Genomic DNA, 24592 nt, shown 5'->3' with positions numbered 1-24592 from the left:
ATTATTAAGTGAAAGCTTATACTAACTATTTCATACTGAGAAGCTTTCATAATAAAAGCAAAGCTCTTACTAGCTACTTACTTCTGACTAATTTTCACATTGAAATAACACACTAGTTATTTCATGCCGAGAAGCACTAAAAGCAAAAGTTCACTCATACTAAGGAAATACCATATTGCAAGCTTTCACTAGTAAATTTTTAAACAGTTTTGGTTGAATTGCGTAGTCTTCATATTTAGCTTTTGTATATTAATCTGAAATAGATTAGCTGAGAAAGAATTGACTACTTATATATATTTTGCCTCTGAAATTAATACTATGAAAGCCACTGATGTTCTTAAATGCTATTAGAAGCACTAATGGAAAAAATTCACTGCGCCAAATTCCAAAAAACGATAACGCCAGCATTTCAATACAGAAAATATTTAATAGACCATAGACATTGAATCTGTGAACAGGCACTGGGAAACCTGGAATTTAACTGGTTATACCGTTGTTATTCCTTTTTATGAAAAACCTTACCTAGTTCAGTTTTTTTTGCTAATTGCTATCAGGCATATTCTGTAGGCACGGATTCGGCAAACAACGATGCTTTGAAAAATGTTTAGTCAATTCAAAAGCATCATTGAGGGTGAAAGGCCTTTCTTTGCTAATTCCATTTAAGTCCGGTTGTCTTCAACATCAAGTTCAGCGTTATGTTCTAAGTTTCGGCTAAGACCTGACGGTTGAAAGCGCATTCATTGACAAACTTGTAACTGAACGACTTTTGTGGCAAGAATTAAAGAGCTATATGGAATAAATGATGGCTTAACACCAAATATTTCACTTAAATTTTTACAAAAAAAAAAAAAAAAAAAATATAATAAAATAAAATAAAATCCATATGCAGTTCTGAAATACAAATTTACGCACTAAATGAATCCGCTTTGCAAATGGCCAAATAGCTAGTTTCGAGTCAATTATGTGCGTTGAATTATTAAGTAAGCAGCATTAAAATTGGCTTGAATCCATACAACTATTAGCAACTGCAAATATTGGCGCAAAAGTGTTCATATGTGTGTGAGTGTGTGTGTGAAGTGGATGAATTTGCTTCTTTTGTCATGCTGCACATGCTAAATATTGCATATTTGCCTAATTAAACTCATAAATGTTTTGTTAGCTGGCGAATCAGGCAGCGCGCCTAAATGTATGCAATGCCACTATAATTTTTGTGGCACATTTCAAACAACACACTGGCATACATTCACCAAAAACTAATTACCACGCGAATGTATCATACGTGTGCGTAAATTTATGCATTCGCTTGCTGTAAGTTGCATGGATGCCTTTAAAATTGTGGCAAATGAAAACAAAGCTCGACACACACGCACACCTGCAAACTATAATGAAATTCGGTATTTCACTTATCTGTCCGAATTTGTCAGGCCGGACAAAATGCGCTGTTAACTAAGCAAATAAGCTGCAGCATAACGCCGCGTGCAAAGCTGCGGCATCACAAATACCTTTATATATATATATATATGAGTAGGTGTGGGTTTGTAAATGCTGAGTTATTTTTGTTTATTAGTTGCCGTATGGCAGCACGTAATAAAGCCATGTTCAGTTACAAGTGGCATTATTTGGCGATAACCAGCAAATATTTACGTAATAACAACAACAACACAACACTCGCACAGGTATGTCAGTCCGGAATAGAATATATGAATTATTGTAGCTAAATTTCGCATTGCAATAACAACAAGCAAAAATCATGTAATAGCCACGTGTGCACAATTACATAAATGTAAACAGATTATAAAAGTGTGTGTGTGCGTGTGTGAAACTATATGTGTTTGTGTGCTTCTAATGAAAACAGTGGAAATTTATGCATTTTCTAACTTAATTTATGCAAATATTCTATTAAAAATAGAAAATAAATGCACAACCACACATATACAAACACATATATTTATAGGCTCACATAAACATGAATTTATTTATGAATCTACCTAAGCGCGACAGCAGCAGCGGGATTTTACGGCCACGTGTGGCGGGAAGGCAAGCTGATGAATCGCCTAATAAAAGCAACGGTGTTTTTGCACCAACAACGCGCTAAATTTCAGTGGAAGTTTTAAGCGGAAAATAGAATTGTTGTCAGTTGTGGTTTTAAATACGTGGACTCACTGCCAAGCTGAGTGGCATTTTCGCATTATGTGCATTTTAACCCTAATAAGACGGCTTACAGTCGTATTTTTTTTTTTGTAGGGCCAAACATTGAAAGCCCGAATGTAGAGCTTTAATCCGCTAAATCTAATCTACTCCCAATTCAAGACTCTCCCGCGGAACTACCGGCTAAATATTACTTTGTGAAAGGACAAGTCATTTAAATATCCTCTATTGACTGACGGACGCCTAATCTATTGAAAAAATTGCATATTTGTCATTATGGTTGCTGACGATTAGCTGACAGCTTTCCATTTATCAATCGAGTGACTCATGAGTGCCGTTAAATTAGCTACCGTAAAACTACCACCTTGTATTTGAAAATCGAGGAAAATAAAATAATACATGTTCAGAGTTTTCTATATACTCTGAACACGTCACACAGTTCGGACCAATGTCATTGTGGAACCTGTCCACTAAGTATTTGGGTAATTTCTAAATCTAAGTCTCGACCCACAAATGGGTTTCCGGTATAAATCTGTGAATTGCCTTTGGATGAGCAATTCCACCGTTCCTGCCACATGTTAGTGCTCTCGTTCCTCTCCTCTATCCTTGCCGATACTGTTATAGACGCTAATAGCTGATATAAACGCTCGAATTCATCTCCATGGATGTCAATGGGCTTTTATCACCTCCTCTGTTGGATTATTTTGAGACCTATATGTTTTCTAAATAATGTGCCAAAGTGTAAATAAGAACAAACCAAGAAAATCAAGATATATATAGCATATATAAATAGCTCGTATTATTTTCCATCAAAAAACATAAGTACAGAATTCAAAATTTAAACTCTCTTAGACACTTGAGAGCCCTTCATTAATAAATCGACCCACACAAGGGTTAATCACAACTGATATTATAAGCGTACAAATATTTTGCTTTATCTGCATATTTTCCACCGAATTGAAATGTGCTTTGGGAGCATATTTCGCAGTTCATTTACGTTTAAATTGTTCATTTGTTGTTTTTGTTGTATATATTTATGTGCTTTTTTGCTATTTGTGGCTCACAAATTACATTTACATTTCATGCAATTTTAATGTGTTCACTTACAAATTCGTTTATTCGCAGCAATCTCACACAGACACTCGCATATTTAAGCCACACTCAATCACACACATGTCACAATGCAAATATATATTATATAGTATGAATGTGTATGTGCTACTAATGAAATATTAAATAAAATGTGGTAGCAATATTGAATGCTGCGGAAGCCTGTTTTCCGTTAGCGCAACTGCGCGTGTTCGTATGTTGGTTTTAGCCGAGAGCTCAGGAGCGTGAGCGGTGTGTTGCGGCAAAAGCTAAACAATGAAGTGAAACTAAACCAACAAAGCTCATTTGCATTATTTCAACTAAAAACAAGTGTTTCTAGTACTTATACTTGTTTATTTACTGTTATAACCATTATAACTTTTCATGCCATGGAAATTATTAATTGTGTTTTAGTGTATTTTATTGTATTCGAAATTGAATATTTTTATTTTTTATTTTTTTTAATTTTATTCATTTGTGGAAATGAAAGTAAAGCAAGATTTGTGTAAGCAACTTAAGTCCAAATTTTTTATAATGTCCAAATCTATTATAGCGTTTTTGTCTGTAAAAATTTGTGGTTTAAATTTTGAGATCCAACTTCAAAGGCTTAGAACAATGTATTAGTTCTGCGATGCTAGAAAAGTTTATGTCTTTAGTCTTTTGATAAGTTCCCTGTATAAAATTGTATTCATTAAGGTCTCAGAATACTGTGAGTTCCTTTTGAAATGCAATTTTGATTCCGCTCACTAATAGGTAATATATCTCTCAAACCATTCAAGTTAGATGACCGAAATTTGCAAGGAATAAACTTTTTAAAAGCAGGCATTTTGAAGATTGGTTGAAAAACGTGAAATGAATGATAAATCCGCCGACTCCTCATATAAGCGTTTAGTTAAAATACTATTTAAAGTACGACAAATCAAATACTAAATGCGTCAAAGGCTTTCAATTTGATATTCATGGTGGTACAGAAGGATTTTATAGGAGCTGGTGTCATAATTGGACGATGGGCACCATGCCACATAAACATTAACATTAACATTAACATTAACATTAACATTAACATTAACATTAACATTAACATTAACATTAACATTAACATTAACATTAACATTAACATTGCGAGAGTATAAAATGTACGATTACAACCAATCAAACACTTCCGTACTTGTTTTAAACTTATTTTATTCTTTGATATAATTTACTTTAACATAGCATTTTGAAAATTGTGTAAATATATTGGTAATTGCAGTTAAATCTTGAGTATAATCTTACAGCAAAGTTTTGTTCTGCCAAAAATAGCACATTCCATTTAGCAGAAACGATTTCATTGCAGGACTTTTAGATGTAAATTTTTTACTCTTACTCTTATTTATTTGGGCTTTAAAGGATTGTCGATATCAAAATCACTTGCTCTGATATATTCACAATATGCGTCAAAGTTTTTATTCAAACATATGTATATGTAGACTAAGCTTTGCATTTGCTATCACCATACCGCTGGCTGACGCTCTCCAACTTTCCCACATTATTTCCATTAAGCTTTTTTGCGTGCCTTATAAGCATAATTCGCTGCTTTTATTATTTATGTAAATGCTTATATTGAACCGCACGCACTGGCCCACACACACATTAGCAACAATGTGTGCGCATTTTTATTAAGAGGCACACAACGGTTTATAAATCGTCCACTCATCGATAATAGATTTAAATGATTGAGTGTGTTTGTGGAGATGTGTAGGTGTGTACATGCAACAGCTTTGTGTACTTAATTTATTTTTCAGCCTCAAACTTGCAGTCAGCACCCACGCAACGCTGGGCAGTGGTTACGCTTTTACCCAGCTACATAATAAATAACTGTAATTGATATTGGATCCGGATCGGATCATAAGCTGGTCGTCACTTTGTTTGTTTAATTATTTGCATGCATACTTAAAACGCACACACACACACACACACACAGACAATCCGCAAAAAGCAAATATATGAGGGCATGCTAATTTATAGGGTGCTTATGTGTGGGTAGAGCGCTGATAATATATAATATCGAAGTGGATATAATTATGCGCTCTTTTCAGCAGTTAAAGCGCGTTTCTCTCATGCATAATACCGCTAGATCTGCTTGTTGAGAAATTTAAAGGGAGCTAAGTAGTTGTGCTTTGCGTTTGCCAACTGGGGCGTGCTTTACTTAAGTAATAATAATATATAATACCTCCTCAAAAGAATTTACCATTAGCTTATTTATGTGTAGTCATCTCCGAGTGCAGAAAAAATATGTCTGAGCACAATAGTTTCGGGTATAGGCATGCTTTTAGGGTGTAAGTGTGGTGAAGCCTTTAATAATAGTTAAGCTATCTATAACACACACGCACAAACACATCCAAATCACAAAGACACACTGATGTTTATTTATGAATAAAAAATTATGCACATTTGGCTGTGCGTGTTGACCCAACTCTGTTTACTCGAGCCAAACCTACGCACCCTCACCAAAGTTTGCTTTTAACCCACAAGTAGGTGTTTATGTATGTGTGACCACTAGTCAATTTCGCTCGTATGTGCATGTGTGTGCGTCTATATGTGGGTGGGTGCGTACAACACTGCGCCTTTGCAAATAAAATGAACTTTATCTCTCGCACAAAACCAAACAGACAGCATATAATATTTCATAATTTATCATTTTTTGTTGGTACGTGAGTATGTTGCAAGCAAAAAACTGTAGTAAGAAAAGTCGAAAAAAAAACGAAGTAAAATTAATATAAACACTGAAGTCAAACAAAATGCACTCATACACACACATGTATACGCCCACATAATGACAATAATAATAATGAAATTGTAATGAAATATTCAATAAAGCGGCTTTAATAGCTTTTGCATGTAAATGTGGCAAAATCGAAAGGAAAATGTAAATAATGAAATTAAGCGCAAAACATCACACTTTAAGTGAAGTTAAATAGTTTTTATTTAAAGCGAAGGCTGCTGTAATGTTTACCAAGTGGAGTAGAAGCATGATTTATGTTTTGTTGAATAAGGGAAATGGGAATGAGCTGATACGCTTCGTTAACAACAACAATAGCTGTGATGGTAAACATAAAAGCTATTAATATTTTACTTAAACGCAGTACAGTTTTTACATAAAATTTGGTCCTATTGAGTTAATGGAGACTTATTTGAAGCTTTGAAGTGCCAAAAAACAGATTTTATGGAATTATAAAAAAACTTTCTAAATCGTTCTTCTACGGCGTTGGAAAAACGTCACTCATAGAATCACCAAAAAAATTCTCAGTAGAAAATATTGTACAAGGAATAAAGTGACAGTAGTTTTTGAGTCCAATTTTAACGAAAATCTATGGTTTGATTTTAAGCTGCCAAAATTAGTCGAAAAAGTATTTTCGTATTTCCAATCAAATTTCAACTAATTTTTTTCTTATATTTATAATGAACTTTAACGAACCACATACATGTGTATATACCATTTTGGCCACCACTTTTGCCAGAGAGATTATTCCATCAGTGTAAAACTTTTCTGGTTTCTCGCCGAAATACTGCGCCAAGTAATTTTCACAGGTTTGAAGCCAACATTACCGCATTAAGAGAGTTCTGCATTGAACCAAACAAATGGTAGTCCGCTGGTGCAAGGTCCGTGTTATAGGATAAATGCAACAAAAGTTCCCAGTCAAGCTCTCCCAGCTTTTGCTGAGTCAATAAAAATGTGTGTGGTCCAGCGTTGTTGACGCTCAATCACCATTTTATACAAAAATTTCAAAATATGTGACCTGGTCTACGAAGAGGGAGCTAACGTGTGAAGACTAGTTTTCTGGGAAACAGCTGTTAAAAATCTCATCTTCCATCCGAATCAACTAAAAAGTGAAAAATGATTTTTTGGTTTTTTTTACACCTAAACCCCCTTTCCGTAGACCAGGTCACATATAGTGAATTTCATCATTTCTTCATTATTTTGAATTTTTTAGGTTAAATGAAGCTTAAAATCTCACGTTCCCAACAATATATGGTATGACACTATACGATTGGCAGCACTGGAGATATAAGACTGCAATGACATCTATTGACAAAATACGAAAATATTTTTGCGACTTCCCAATATTTTTATTGCTAAGGACAAAAGACAATAACAAGGGTATGTGTGTGTGCGTTCTTGAGCCACACTGTTGGCACTGCAAAGCACCAGCATGCAAATAATTTGCTAAGTGCAAGAACTGCAGCGAAGTCAAAAATTTAAATAAAATAAGGAAGGAAAATTGCAAAAGCACAGAAGACGGAACTCCCACAGAACTAATTTGCATAATTAGTTATGCGCGCTGCAGTGCAGCAGAGTCCTGAAGGGCAACAGAAAGCGAGCAAAAGCAAAATAATAAAAACAATTACAATGTTCGGATGCAAATATATTTCCATAAAATAATAAAAAGCATCACCTTATTTGTAAATGTGTGTGTGTGCCTTTATTAACGAAAAGAATATGAATGGTGGAGGTTAATGCAAAGTGGTGAAATTGCGCGTTATGAACGAAAGAGTAAAAGAGCAGAAGTTCGAGAAATAGCTGAGAAAAGTTCGAGGCTGCTGGTATGGAAAAGTCAGGCAACAATGAAAAGTGAACTTGAATTTGCGCACAAGAAATGTTGCGGAAGTTCCTTTTGTAATTATTTATTTGATATTTCTTTTACTTTTTTGTATTTTACAATATTTTTTGCTTTGCTTCACAGTACTTTTCAAGTTTTGTGCTGCTTTGTATGCTTTAGGAGTCAGTTGTATGCAATTGTGCGAAAATTAGACAAAATATGTGAGAAATATTTAAATTGGCACAAAAATAAAATGCCGTGTTAGCGTGAAACGCGTGCATAGATAATAAAAAAAAATTAAATATCATGCTGAAAATAAAAGCAAAGTAAAATACATACACACATAACATACAACAAAACAAAAAAATAAAATAAATTATATTAAATTAAAATAATTATACAGGTGGCAACTTTCCTCCTTCCGGTTCGTGCCACTCATTACTGCTGCCGTCCTTCGTTACTGCTACAGATGANNNNATTAAATTAAATTAAATTAAAATAATTAAGTAAATGGCTAGAGTAGTCTGCATATACAAGGGTATTTTCCACACAAGAGCTTGGTTATTATTGGTCAGCTTGTATGGTAGGTATATGCTATAGTAGTTTGCCTTCGTCTTAAAAATCGCTAGTTCCAAAGCGATTTTAAGTCCATTACCGCTTATTCGAATGTGTTCAGAATAATTCGTAAAATATATTGCGAATATGGAATTCTTTCGTTTTTTGACTCACTTTAAATCCAAAGAGGAACATGTGATTATACATATCGTCACCTGAAATACAAAATAACGTATCATCAAAGAATTCCAAATTGAGTGTCTTATTGGTTACGCTTCAGTATTTCAAATTATATACATAGTATTACATATGTTCAACATTTTCTGGTTCTGCGGTCAGATATAAACCAGTTTTAACCAATATTAAAATTTTGTTTCACTCATGTTCCATTTTATTTCGGATTTCATACATGCCACTGTAAATTTCCGAAAATGTTGCTACGTTATTTTGCATTTCCGTCTCCAAAGTCTCCGCCTCCTGTACTTAATAAATTATTGTGATAGCTACACTAATTCGACCCATTTCAAAATATTTTTTTCTGAATTAGTATGACTGTTGGAGACATCTGTGCCAAATGTCACATCAAACATCAAAGCTTACTTTTTTGCGCTCATACTAGTATAGCTGTGAAAATTTAAGTAAATTCGCAATAATGTTATTTAGAACCGTTATTTATTTATCGTTATTTTATATACTTCAAATTAACCACAGCGAAAATTTCAAAAGTTAACAGCAATTGTTCATTAATAATGGATTTTGTCCACTTGCTCAGCACTCCAAGCTAGCACGGACAGAACCAAACTGCCCGACTGCCCAGCAACTGCCATGGATCAGCGCTGTAATTCTGTGCCTTACGCTATTAAAATAATATTTCTATGCACATTTAACTAATTACGCTTCACATTGTACATATATTTAGAATTTTGGCAGAAATAACAGAAAGTGAAAAGTTTTCAAATTATTATTTTCATTCAGAATACAATTATCCACAAAACAGTTGCTCGAGTAATTACCGCAAAATTGCACAATGTTACTGTGTATATTAGCAGCTATTAAGCAGAAATTCACCACAGCACACACACACACAAAATACAAGCGCCACTTTAGCAGACACAACTGTATTTTTTGCAGTTTTATCAAAACTAAATTAAAGCTCGAGATAACAAAAATATGAAAACCACCGACAACTTAACAAAAATGAACAACAACGACACAGCAACACTGTCAAAGTGCTGCCATTATCATGCACACATATACAGTATACATATATACACATACACAGACACCGCACTTCAACACTCTCAACTGCAAGGAAAGTTGAAATTACCAAATCAAAACAAAGGCAATGGTGCAGAATAGAATAAAGCAAATACGAAAAAAATTAAATGTAATTGAGAGACTGCCGAAATTTAAATACAAAAGTGGCTGGGAAAAGTTTTTATTGCGCCAGTGCGACTGATATTGAAGCAGACCGGGAGACCGCAAAATGTTTAAATATGCCGCTGTTGCTGAGCGATGCTGCCGTTGCTGCTGTTACTATCTGCCTGCCACATGCAAATATATACGAAAGTCTATGTAAATACCGGTATTTATATGAACAATGTTTCTACCACGGCCTTTCGACACATAAAACACCACACACACACACACCTACACACATATTCAATAACTGTCTGTAAGTGAGCGACGCAGCGCCATCCAAGCGGTCAAGAGCAGTGTAGGCGAAGGCGAAGGCCGAAATCTTCATGCATTTGTTCGTAAATATTGCCAGACATAGCGGACGGACAAATGAATAGACAAGTGGTTTTTAACCGAAGTCATCAAGTAATAGTTGCAGGCACACTACTGAATGGCGGAATAATAGGCGAGGACATTACCGAGGACGAACGCCATGTTTGAGGTGGAGTGCTTGTGCATTGTGAATGGGCAGCAAATGAGCTGGAGTGTAGAGTGTAAACTAAAAAAAAAATCTAGAATTTCATACAGCAGCTATTGGCTGCCCTCTTTGCTCGCCTGCCTGCTACGATTACGGCCGGCAAATAAAATGAAAATTAAATTTAATTTAATTGCGATTCAAGTAAACAAAGAGTGTTTAGCAAGAATAACTGGACAGAATGAAAATGGTTTTACATTTTAAAATGACCAACTTGTGTGCGATAGACACTTAACACCAGTATTTTATGCTGCTGTTGCAGATAGTTGAGGGGTGTACGAAGTGGTACTGGTCCTTGGTCACACTCGCCAGTTATTTAAATTTACTTATTGATTTTTTATTGTCGCTTAATTGAATATGAGAAAGTAAGTTTTGATTTATTTAAAGTTTAGGAAGAAGCAAAGTTGGAGGGGCTTTAATAATATATTTTGTGGGAAAATAAGTATTCAATACAAATACTTAAGCTCGCCAAGTAAGATTACATACAGGTCTAAGAATCCGAGGTATTGTACTTGAAGTTTAAGCTTATTAGCTGCTTTCTCAATGCTTGGTGACCACCCTTTCTATGCAGCTAATACATTTGTCCGCTTAATAGAGCGTCCTTTTAAAACAACTTTCAATGTATTTTTTATTTATGATTTTTTTTTTTTAATATCCTATCTTCTAAGTTGGTTCAAACTGGTGCTAAATTTTGCTAAAATCGGTTCAGTAGTTTAGGAGTCCATCGCAGACAAACAACGAGACACGTATTTTTTATACTCGAAGATACATTTTCTAAGATCTCTGACGCTTCTTTATTGGTGATGTCAACTTCATGCCAAATTTAATATATCCTAATATGATTTAAACACGTATAGCACTGCATGATACGACTATATAAGAGCGAAATTTTTTTGGGGTCTTGAAGCCAGCTTCTTGAACTTTTTAAAGACGGCAGTGACAAATCAGCCTGCTGATGTAAACAATTTCGTTGTTACCATTTTAAAATCTTTCACTTCATTAAGTTTAAACTTTTTTGTTCAGTGTGAAATTTTTGCGCACAAATTAAGTACATAGACCGATTTACTCATTTGGAATTATCAATTGTTAATACAACTGATATACCAGAGCTCTTTTATGCTGCTTTTGATAAAATTACTTTTAGACTTGTTAGAGTTTTGAATAATTTTGAATTTCACCTATTTGTGGCAACACTTCAGCTGCCCATTTTCATGCCCAAAATTATAAATAGTTTTAATTTGGCAAGTCGTGCTGTAGTCTTACCCACAAGATTTTAATATTTTGGTTTTCCTTAGATATAACTGGCCATTGTCCAATCGCCGTTCATGTGGAAAGATTAAAATACTTTGGGGACATTTTGTTGAGATAAGATCTAACATCATAAGTTTTCGAGTAGCACAAGAATTGTATGCATGGTTGCCTAAATGATAAGACCTCCATCTCGCCGATCAGGCATAGGACATAATAGTAATTAAACCAATAGTCAGTAATGGTACGATTTTTATATTTTCTGACTATTGCTACTATTCGCCATACACGATTTAACTTCTTAATAATAAAGAGTTACTTTATTTTTTGTGAGATGATTAAAAATACTAATCGACTCAAGTATTTAGTTCTTCTGTAGGGGTATATGTTGTGTGTTTAAAGGTTTTAAAAAGTATTATAAAAAAGTTGTCGGATTCGCCATACCTCACCTATTTTCCATAAATTGTAGTTACAAAGCATAGCCCTGAAAAGGTAATTGGGTAAGCAACCGATGAAATCCATAATATTCATAAAAAATTGAAAAATAAACTAGTAACTGATGCACCGATTTCTATCAAAGTTGCCAACAATATCCACTTCATTTTATATAGAGAAATAACAAATGTACTTTAAAAGCTGTGACTTCCCATTTTCCACAATATATTTTTATTATTATTATTATGCATATATATATATATATATATTTTTTTTTTTTTAACGCGAAAATCTCAATTTTAACGCACGGCACATTATATTGGCGCTAATGTCATCAATCATCCGCAATAAATAACTGAACATAACATAGAAACAATAACAACAAAAGCAACAACAAAACACAGCTAGGACGGAGCCAATACAACGATTATACACTTTTCATAAACAATTTAACAAATTGCCATTAAATTTCAAGTTAAGTGGTCGGAAAAGCGCGGAGTGAGCAAAGCAACAGAATAAACGTTGTATATGCGAATTTGTGTGTGTGTGCGTGCGTTTGGTATTCAATATAGCGGTGATAACGATGATTATGTAAAAGCTGCTGTCAATGGCATGCAGCCAGTAATAACAACAACAATATGGTAAGTGGGTATTTTGTAAAATGGAAAGTTACAAAGCGAAGCGAGAAATTTACGCATATCACTGTTTCTATGTTTACGCAAAATCTATGAAATATTTTTGCAGAAGACAAAATCACGGAATTAAATTGATATGAGTGTGTATAGAAATTCCTGCGCTACAACTAAATAAATGTAAGGCATACATAAATACATACTGCATATGTATACACATGCCCTGACATGCATTCCTTTATTTGGTTTACATTGTTTCGGCCGAGAGCGACAGCTGCCAACAGCCGCGTGTCCGCCACTAAAATGACTTTCGTGCGAGTCGAGCTGGCCAAATAGAAAATTTGAAGACTGCACTTGGAAAATGCGAGTAAATTAGAAAAAATATCAAATATTGGCAGCTGCGAGCAAGTGATTCACGATAAGTGTAGTGATTTCAAATCAAAAATATTTAGTAATAAAGCAAAACAGAGGATGGTCAAGAAAGCAAAGAGCACAGATTATTGTTACTTCAAACTGGGCCAAGCGGTGTTTGCGGATGTTATGGGAGATTTATAGTTGCTATTTGCAACTAAACAGGTATTTCTATACTATTCGATATGAATATCTGGCTTTATGAGTGCTTAGATTGACTATAAACTCAAGAACTACCAGATCTTAAATGGTATTTTAGCTCCTTTTCAACCGAGCTTGAACTTTTTCTTATTCTTTTCATGAAAAATCTTATGTATTTTCCTAAGTCTCATAGAAAAATAGTAAGTTCGAAATTTTTTTTTTTTTTAATGGATAAGCTTTTAGGGGCTGAATTACCAATAATTATTAGGATAGAGTAACGAAACCCGAGAATCTTCGTTAGACTGCTTGACTTAACATTTTAAGCTACATTTTCCAATCTAGTCATACACTACACCGTAACTAGTGCTTAACTAGTCTAACACGTTTTCCAAGCTAGCTTCAAATTGAAGTGAATCCACTCAAAACTTATCGCAAATTAGCTCTAGTCAGGATCAAATTCAAACTGGTTGCTGTTTCGGTCGAAAATAGACCGAGGGTAATCGAAAAAAGGAGTTTTAAACATTTTGCAAAGAATTATTTTTTTCACCTGACTTTTTGTGTTCACTTTAAAGTCATTTTCTGGGCGTTGATTTCACATACATATATTCAAAAAAAAGTAAAATTCATAGCTAACACTCATTTGAACCACTTTCGTTACTGAGCTTCGAAATTGTGAAATATTTCTTTAATTGACTTTTTTTTTCAATATTTCAATTTTCATAAAATTGGGTTCCTAAACTCTTCATTTCAGCAATTTCCTAACAGCATCACTATCTAATATTTGGCGAACGTCTTCAATAAATTGTTTACTGGCTTCACGTCAGAAGCAGCATTTATTTAATATCGACGATACCAAGTGTGTCCTTCACATGTCCCGACAGCTGCTGTACCAGCAGCATTGCAGTAATGCCATTGCAACTATTCGCCGCATATTCGTATTGGTATTTGTATTTGGGTGCATGTGTGCCGTCAGCGCAGAGTTATTGCAAATTGTCATAATATTTGATGCATGAAATATTGAATTCTGCTTTCGATGAACGCCCTGACGCCGCCGCCGCTGTCACGGCTCCTGCTTACATTGCTACTGCTGGTGCAGTGGCACAGCTGCAGTCCGACTAAATTCCGCACCACTTCTGTTACTTTATGGCGCACGCTCTCACTCTCGTCCCGGCGCTCCTCGGTGTACTCGAAAATTGCTTCGAAGGAAGTGCAATTTTGTCGAACATAATTTCCGCCCCTTACCAATCCACTACCGACAATATACTTAAGTTCATATTCTCTATACTTTCCAATGCGTTGCCGAATCGCAACGAAACACACACACAAGCAAACACATACAYAAACAAACAAACAAACGGATGATAGTATGAAATATGAATTGTTAAAAGTAACAGACAAAGTCGCAGAAGTACGGAAGTGAGTGCTGACAAAACGGGCAGTGCGGTGAGCGGTTGTACGTTTGTATGTGTGTTCGTTGGTGTATGTATGGAGTAATAGAGTTGCATTCGGGAGAAAAATTATTTTGCTTTATGACAAATTTTGTCATAAGTTGGTATTGCAAGCAGCTGGCGCACATACACCACACACATACACCAAAAAATCATACGCTCGTATACACTCAAAAAACACACATACTCACACATATCCCAGCCCACATGTGATCGTGCGTGTTCCTCCTAGTATTTGCCGTCCCATAACTCCATTGTTCTCCTCTCCCTCTGCATTTCCCTCGTATGCTTCCCCTCCTCCTGCACCCCTTAGCGTGCAGTTTGCCCTGCATTACTATGACAGTTCATAATGCAGATTGCGTACAAATGATTTATTGAAAAGTTTTAGTGTAAAAATGCATGTAATGGCAGGAAACTTTTTAGCCAAATCGATTCGGTGGCAACTAAATGCACTTCCAGCTGTGAGTACCCATGTCGTTGCAGCCCATACATACACACACACACAGTGACTCCACCACCTAGCGGCCCGAAAGTTTATTTTATGTCTACTTTAGTTGAGGCTCTCTTTGCTCTATCAACAAATGATGCATTGAAGTTTCTCTGTCGCTACTTATGCATTTTTTTCTGCTTTTAGAGTGCATTAGAAAAGTTTTTGAAGTATTTACTGCAATTTTCACACGAAAAAAACAACGTCAATGCATTTTGACAATTTTCCTTAGAAGTTAGCATGGTTTTTTTTCGGGGAATAAGCTTCTTTAGAAGCGTAATGGTTAAGCTTTTGAAAGACGTCCTAGAAAATTTATAGCTTAAGGTCCTATGGAGTACTGTGGTCATTTATTTAGCTATAAAAAATATATATATGTAGAAAAATATTTGCTATATTGATTGATTGATGCGGAAAGATCGAACCTCTGTCAAAGAGAGCAAGTATGGTGCAAATGTAGATAATGAAATCAGCTGTTATATATGTAAGTGCTGCAAAATATTGGACCATTCTGGCAGTCTTGTAGCAAAAACGCGAAATCGGACCGTCAGTTAAAGGAGATAGGTGGTAACATGTTGTAGAGCATATAATTCGAATATTCGTTAAAGATAACTTTTCTGTAAATGTGAAGTGCGACCGTTGACATATAATGCTAGAGTTACAGATTACTCGATTTCTGTTGTATCTTAATTGAATAAGGGAACTCTTTAGTTTCTTAATAAGAAATGCTTCTCCATTAATTTCCCTTCAAATTATCTTTATCTTTATCTTTATATTTACTTTATCTTTGACTTTATCTTTATTTTTATCTTTATTTGTATCTTTATCTTTAATTTTATCTTTATCTTTATCTTCCACTTTATATTTGTCTTTATATTTACTTTATCTTTGTCTTTATCTTTATATTTATTTTTAGCTTTATCTTTATCTTTAATTGTATCTTTATCTTCATCCTTAACTTTCACTTTCGCCATAGTTCATCATCTTTTTTCAAGCATCTCTTTAATCTCGCTCTCCACTCATGTGAAGCGGAGTTCACCTTACAGATTCTAAATTAGTTTTATTGCCTCTCCATAATACTTTAAGATCACATAGCTTTTATCACCAATAAAAAGTGTAAATTAAATATATTTTCGTTAACAAGTTTATTGTTCTTTTCGCAGCAAGTGTCTTTAGAACAAACAAAAAATCATTTCGCAAAAATATGAAAAGGAAGGAATAAAGAAACATAACACGAAAATCAGCATTTGTTTTGAAGATTTAAAAGAAATAACACTTTTCAATTGTTGCACATCAAAGTATTTGAATCGGAGCACTCAGCCCATATCCTCGGCAGTCGCTTATGCCGGTATAAAGCCTGCTTTCTGCTAAAAATACTATCCCACCCATCGTCATTAATCCCTCCCTTTGACGCGCTCGATGTACTTCTTCGCTGATAAGTGAAATGATTGAGCAAATTGCATGAGAAACCCTTTACTTACTCCTGCTTTTGTTGATTGCGAATTCGTATGAAATTTATGAAGGCCCTGTAGGAAATTTCTGACACAAATTTTAAGTAGGAATTATTCAAAGGACCCATTCAAAGTAAACAAGTGGTTACTTTAGGAAACTAAATATTTTCTTTACAAACTATAGTTCGTTTATGAAAAGTTGTGATGTCGCAAGTCTTCTTATGCATAATATTTCTTTTCTTCCGGATTGCATTTGGTATTGGTATGGTTAACTTAGCTGCCGTTTCCGAAGTCGGCTGGCAAGAATAAAGTGACTGTAAACTGTGAAATGGAGCGAAATAAAAGCGCAACAAACACTCTTATACACACACACATACATACATGCAAAAGCACAAACAGTGACAGAAAATAATAAGAGAGTGATGCGAAATGTGAAATGCGAAAAGGAAATTGCATATTCGCCTTGACACGATATCATAAATCCGTTGATAGGCATACGCACACGCCCATACGAGCATTATATGCATGATTGTGTGCACGTATAGATGTGAATATGTACAGATATGTAAGTGCGAAATAAGGCTAAAGTTTTAAGCCATTCCTACGCATCACAAAAACAAAAAAAAAAATTAAAATAAAAGAAACAAAATACAAATAAGCGTGCGTTCAATTGAAATTTGGAAGGAGATACTGGAGAAAGATATGGGCTTGTTGCGATAGGATTAGTAGGCCTGGAAACTACCTCAAATATAAAAATAACCAATTGAAGAAAATTTAGGCTCCTTACAACTCTTGATAGAAAAATTTCAGAAATGAAGTGTATATTTACATATATAAAGTTTGATTTGAAATTTCTTATTAAATTCTCCAATGTGATCTTTTTAGTGAAAATTCTAAACATAGATACATATGTATATTTTGGTAAAAAATTGGTCAAGGAAAATTTAGGAATCTTTCTCAAGGTGACTAGGGTAATTCTGTAAGGATGCATTTCGAGCCGTGGCATAGCTGTCAAATTCTTTAAACATCATTATATACCAAGCTTCATAATGAGTTTTTATATCTACTATGAACTGAAGTTCTTAACAGCTTTTCCTAACAAATAGAGTTTCTTAGCAAAGCATTTAAATAAAAGCCTATCTTCAATTGCAATCCCAAACGCTGAATGCCCTTAAAGTTGACTATGTATATAGCCGATTTTTTTATATAAACGAGCTTAGTCATAATACGTGATTATTTGTAAGTGAGTATATAACATTATTAAAAGTCCATTCATACCTTAATTAAATCATAATTAACAACCGAGATCTTTTATATACACCCCTAAGTATGCAACTCATTTTCATTCACAGGTCTTTAACAAATTTTGCATAATATTTGACGCATTTTAATTTAGTTTTACTAAAAGTACGTTTTTTGTAACAAACCTTCTTATAACAATGGTAGTGACAAATGCTATCTACAGAAAGTTTCCTTTGCAGTACTAAAGATATATTGTTACAAAAACGTAAACGGAAATTGTATGTAAAACACAAAATATTTGATTTTTATCAATATTTACTTTGTCGCCTTCAAAGTAATCCCCACCAGATGTAATACACTTATGCCAATGATTTTTCCAGTCTTCAAAACACTTCTCATAAGCACTTTTAGGACTTTTTCCTGCCCAAAATAGAATTATTTTGAAAAGAAAATTTCCCAAATAAGGCTCTATGAACATTAATTCTTGCAGACTAATGAAGATTAGGATGCAAGTTAGAATTCTAAAATAATTCAATTACAATTAAATAAGTAGACAACTTAAACTAAACACAGAATTGAGGGTATTAATGAAGGATACTCTAGAGTGGGAAAAATCAAGAAGAACTTTTCACAAGAACTTCTTAGATACATTTGTCAGATAATGATTGCAAAAATAATATTTTAGAAAAAAAGAAGCAAATCGAAGAATTTTTTAGTTATTCCGAAGTGGAAACCTTTGCCTTTGAAAAATGCTTATTTTGTCAAAACTCAAAATATGGATCTGTATTTCAGGAAAATTTTATCCATTGGATTCCCTGGATCCCGTAGCGATCTCTATATCTAAACAAACAAAATAATAAAAAAAACACAATAAAGTTGATTCTGTAATAGTCAAAGGTCCTCCTGGAAATCAGCTACTGGATGCAAGGTACCGCTTAATAAAGTACAATAAATTTTATAAATGTACGGTATTTTAATTATTTATTAAATGAAATGCCCCATCAACCAAATCATAGAAAAACTCGTTTCTTCTAACTTGCAAGTGGAGACAACCAACTGAAATAAAAATTTATTTACTCAGACATACCTAAACAAAACTATATTAAATAGAGAGCCTATATAGCAAAAATTGCTAAATAAATTTTAATTTACAAGTTTTTCTTCATATTAAATATAAGTAAAAATATAAAAAAATAAAAAATATTTAATATTATTTATTCATTAGTACTAAATTTATGAAACCGAAATCACCATATGAACCATAAATGTACCCTAGTTTGATAGTTAAAAGCTTTTCGGCAATTTAAAATGAGTTAGATATTTTATCTAGTAATTTTTGCAAAAATTTTAGAATTTTAGACAAAAATACTAAATATCAGATTAAAAAAGATTATGAAAAATTTAATTTTAAATTTTACATAATTTGAAATTTGTATTTAGTTTATTATTTTAATTATTAATTTTTAAAAATCTATTTTACGATATTTAGAATTTTATTTTTATATTCAACCCACTATTTACTAACAACACTACATTTTCAGTTGCACTAAGAAATACATATTTATTCAAAATGCCCTACTTGTTATCCCCTCACGACTATTACCTACAATATCACACACACACACATACACACACACAACTATGCGCACATAAATACTCTAAGGTGATTTTACTTAAATGAATTTTCCGTCGTTCACTTTATTGGCTCAAATTGACTCCAGCTCCGTTTGTGCACGCTCTTGAAGTTTGTTTACGATACTCGAATACACTTGAAATGAAAAATAAATATAATATTTAAGGAAAAAGGCCAACCAAGCGGTTAACAACAACGCAGTCAGCATAAATGTCAACGACAGCACTCATTTTCGATTTTCTCCATATAAATGGGTGAAAGCCTTTTCATCATTCCGTTTTGAGGCTGAAACCACGAAGAAAGGCAGCGTGCATAACACAGCATAAAGCGACGCAACGGAGTACTCGTGATCATTCACGCACAACGCAGCAACTAAAGAGCACGCAATTCAGACTCACACACACGCACACACACATGTATATAAATGAGTGGAGCAATCAATACTAGGCTGCTGTTGTATCAGCAATCAATACCCCTTAACTCAGGCTTCACGCTCGCTAGCGTTGCTCAACCGAGACATGACAGCCACAAAGCATATATGCGCATATGTGTGTGTGTGTGTGCTATTTTTTACACTCAACCGGATATTACATATACCAAGCAGTCATCAACGCCAGCACTCAGTCATAGCTTACTGTTTGCTGAGGCGCACTTTAAGTCAGTTACTCAGTCAGTCGGTTTACCTGCCGCCATCGAACCTTGCCGGTGCGGTGAGGGTGTGCGTTCCACCTGCTTTCCTGTCTATGGCTCCTTATGGCCTGTTTTTGACACATTCTCGTTAATGTTGACGTTGACGTTGATGTGGATGGTGATTTTTGATGGCGCTGAAGTTCACACACACACACGCATTCACACACTCCCACACAAACCGATATTCATACTCACAGACACTAAGAAAAATAGGTGCGTGTGGAAGGCAAGTCTTCATAAGTGTATTGTCTTTCAACTTCGGATAGCTGATGGCTGATAGCTGCCAGGTCGCCGCCAAACCCACTCTCAGTCATGCTAAGCTCTTATATCTGCACATACATGCAAATATATAAAAACTTGTATAGTAAGGCTCTCGAGTTGATGTGTGTGCCGCCATATCCGTTTGAGGTTAATGCTCTTGTCGTGATTGCCAACGCATATACATATAAACAAAACGTTCGGCAAAACAACAGTACGCCGCGAAAGCGCCAGCAAACTAAAAATGTATATTGTTCTTTCGAAATGAAGCAAATAAAAATGCTTTGGTAGACAGAGTGAAAAAAATCGCTTAAATGAGTGTTCATTTAGTGCCGACAGCGCCGGCAGCAGCGTTAAATGCGTAAAATCTAGCCGGAAAACGGGTGGTCGTAATACTTAAAAGCTCCAGCTGGAAAATGAGAAATCGTTTTCGACTACTTGGGGCGCAATGAAATTTTATTAAGTGAAGCGAATTTATAGCACGAAGCATGATTGTTCATCAAACTTGATTGGGTTTCAAAGAGGTGAAAAGTTTCAGAAAAAAAAAAAAATAAAGTGAAATAAAAAAAGAAAAATGGTTTGATATATATACACTTTTTTAGTTGAAATTGGATAGACAAAAATTTAAATGTAAAACTAAATAATCATTGAATAAACAATATACTGAAGCTACTACATGAACCTTGGACACAATGACTAACCGTCGCGTCATAAATATTTATAGTCCAGGTGCAATAAAATTATCAATTGACCTAATTATAGGCAGCGTGTTTTGGAATTTTATAGCTTTAGTGTTTGTTTAGAAAGGCACCTATCTACTTCATACATATCTTATACTTAGATAAGAATCCAATATCCATACACAGCAATCATGAAAATGACTCTAAATACCTGAGGTTACAAAACGATGCAAAAGGGCGAAGAATCACGTCTCTTACAAGCATTTGACTGAGCGAGACAGTAATGGACCAACAGTTTCTGGGAATAAAATCATCAGAGCAGAGGTTGACTGAAGAAAGGGGTCATACGGGAAGGCAACACGTCTATTTAATGGTTTAATGGACCTAGTCCTGTTGTCGACCTCGAATAATCCGTGTTCTAGAACGAAATGGCTCACTTCGAAATAAAAGACTTCCGGTTGGTCACTAACTACAAGGAAGGCATTATAGTTACCCGCTCCATAATGAAGGGTCTGCCGGAGCTAGGTATGTGATAAGTCCAAACTGTGCCGCGTGCTTGTCGAAGAGGTCTTTAGACTCCTGAAGGCCCACATCTTTTTTGAGTTGTTGATAGAGTGGCTGTTATATATATGTAGTAGACGGAGTCAATACTAACAATGTTGGCCAAACAGGACAGGGAATTGAGGATGAGTATATGGGAGATATTCCATCGTAGCTGCATCTCAAAAGGTGATGTCATAGTTATGAGTTTAGACTAAGACTCCAAAACTCGTACTTATTCCTCAAATCTGTAGCGCTCGCCTGTTATTCTCCACCGTCCAGTTTGGGGTCAGTCAGCGCCAGTTCGCAAAAATATCTTCTTGGGAGAGAGGTGCACGCTGACGTTGGCAATACTGAAAAGGCGAGTTCAAAGAGGTAAAGTGGTCATCGGGCACGGCGTCTACCGGAGAACACCCGGTCGGGTCCCGCAGAGTTATAACTGATTCCCGTCGTTTAAACTACGATGAGCTGCTCTAAAATGACTATAAACAAAGAAACTGTAAAACAGTTGTTTAAAATAGCGTGACAGTCGTTCTCCTTTTTAGGTGCTGGGCGCGCTTTGGGACTCCAAATGGGGCTAGGTCCTTCTCCTCCTGATTTCTCCAACGGAGTTGAAGTCTTCCTCCACTGCTTCCCACGGCGGGTACTGTGTCGAATACATTCTGGAGTGTTTTCATCCATTCAGACGACATGACCTATCTAGCGTAGTCACTGTCTCCTTACTCGCTTAACTATATCAACATTTTTTATGATTTTTTCTGCTCCATAGTTTTATAAAAAAATGTAAAGCACTTGAAAGCAAATAACGGCTGTTCTGCCTTTAAAATATTCTACCTACATTTCTACATAACAAAACATCACAAAATTTCAGGAGGAAATACGCTATTGACAAGCTATTTGTCATTTACCACACATAACCCGGCAGCCGCACAAGCCATTAGACAACACCGAAAGTACAAATGAATGAATGTATGTGCATGTACACAAGCATATATACAGAAGTACAGACTAACCAGACTCAGTATTGTCGGACGCAAAACACAACAGCATGTTTAGGCGTCATACATACATATTTATGTATACATATATGTGTGCGAGACACGATAAAACTGTTCTACAGTCTAGGCTTAAAGTTTGTTTTAGTTCTGTTTGCTGAATTTGTTGTGCGCCTGACAAAGCCAAAAGCAAACCAAAATAATTTGAAAAAAGCGATGGCAGCGGAAAGGCGATTTAAAATTTCACCAATATTTCCATTTTTTTATCATTTTTGTTTGCCGCTGAAAAACACAACACGACTTGTTACGGATACTGAGCGAGCGCGCGCTGGGCAAATTGGCGCTAAGCACAACAAACGACCTTTAGGCAAATGCAAACGCGTCGGATCCAGACTCCAAAAACATGCACACACATTCGCGTTGAAATTGGCTGAAAATCAGGGACCGGAAAACTTCCGAAATGGTGTGACATTTTAGTTTTAATTGATTTATGTGTTTCGCTTTAAAATACGTCCGCAAACAAGGAGGGAGCGCCGCAGCGGCTGGCTGAGAGCGTTACGTTCCAATAGTGATAAAATATAATAGGAAAGTGTGTTGGTGAAAATAGAGGAGTGGGAAATATATAAAAAATCGAACATACTACAGATGGAACAATGTGTTTTTGGCGCTCTTTGGTGGCGCTGGCAATCTCGACACTTCGTTGTTATTGGCTGAAAGCAAAACTGATGGCTGATCGATGACTGTATGGCACATATAACACATTTTATATAAGTAGTTGTTTGTATGTGTGGGTATGAGGTTTTTTTTTTTTTTTTGTGTTTTTGTTTTGTGACCCATTGCAAAAAGTGTATGCATATAACCGAATTTGATATCCGGTGGGCGTTCAAATAAATCTCGAAATTGCGTTCGGCATGCGAGCTAACTTTTAGCTTAATACCATTGGATTTTCAATATTAGATTTTTTTTTAATTTTATTTTTATTTACGCGTTTGCATGTAAAATTGCCGCGCAGATTTAGCGATGCTTTATGTGCAGCTTTAACAAATTCAACTTTTCCAACACAGAAATTCAAACAATACTTTTTTCAACCTCTAAATGTAGGCTATATATTGTATTACAGCAGTATAGCAGTTAAACAAAAAACAAAAACTCAATGTGAAAAAAATTATTTAAATATAGCGAAAATAAGTGACGAAAGCTTTCGAGATTAGATTAGGTATATTCTGTCTGAAACTATTTCATTTATTCCATTAAACATATTCTCTCTGAAATTATTTCATTTATTCTATTGAAACTTACTCGCATTTTAAATATCGCTTTTCCTTACTCCTTATTTTTCTTGCAGATTACGCTCTGGCCGCTCTCAGCAACGTCAGCTTATACATTGAGCCACCAGCGGTGCGTCGTGGTCAGTCGGTCATTTTGCGCTGTCAGTATTCCCTAGAAGGTGCGCCACTTTACTCAATCAAATACTATCGTGGCAATTATGAGTTCTACCGTTATACGCCGGGTGAATTTCCAAATGTGAAACACTTCCAATACCCGGGCATTAAGGTGGATGTAAGTATGAAATTTATTCTCATAAGTATTAAAAAATGGTAGGTGACTTGGCTAAGACCGCCTAAATGTAGACTATGATTTTTTTCAGTTGATTACTAGCCTTGTGAATACAAGTGTTGGACAAAGTGAATACGGAAAGTTTATGGAACCAATTTTAGATTAGATTTTGAAGCCGTTTGTGAATTTTACTTTTTTAATCTATGAAAGCGCACTTTTTACTCCAAGTTATTACAGGATATTCCAAACCCATATAGTTCGATACTGTAGAAATTTTAATAGACCATTTTATGGTGATAAACTCTTTTACTTTTCACGCTACTTTCCACCTTGTCCCGTACTTCTTTCTAATTGAAGTATACATTTTTAATATTAAATAAATATACTATTTTCCATCACAACAATTTTTAATTAAGTTTTTAATCTAAGAACATGAAGTAGA

At 34.9% G+C, this 24592-nt stretch overlaps 1 protein-coding gene across 2 annotated transcripts in view; it reads left to right on the top strand.

Annotated features, from left to right (window-relative positions):
• Positions 1-24592, top strand: part of LOC108970179 — a 171235-nt gene that overhangs the window by 90474 nt on the left and 56169 nt on the right. For both annotated transcript variants that reach the window (XM_018935387.1, XM_018935388.1), the window contains exon 3: positions 23939-24153. In XM_018935387.1, the coding sequence (XP_018790932.1) occupies positions 23939-24153 (215 nt within the window). The remainder of the gene's footprint in view (positions 1-23938; positions 24154-24592) is intronic.

The sequence above is a fragment of the Bactrocera latifrons genome, unplaced genomic scaffold (genome assembly GCF_001853355.1).
Source record: "Bactrocera latifrons isolate USDA-ARS-PBARC rearing strain unplaced genomic scaffold, ASM185335v1 scaffold_29, whole genome shotgun sequence".
NCBI classification, from domain to species: domain Eukaryota; kingdom Metazoa; phylum Arthropoda; class Insecta; order Diptera; family Tephritidae; genus Bactrocera; species Bactrocera latifrons.
Note: the sequence above shows the minus strand (reverse complement) of the source record. Positions and strands in the feature narration are given on the sequence as shown.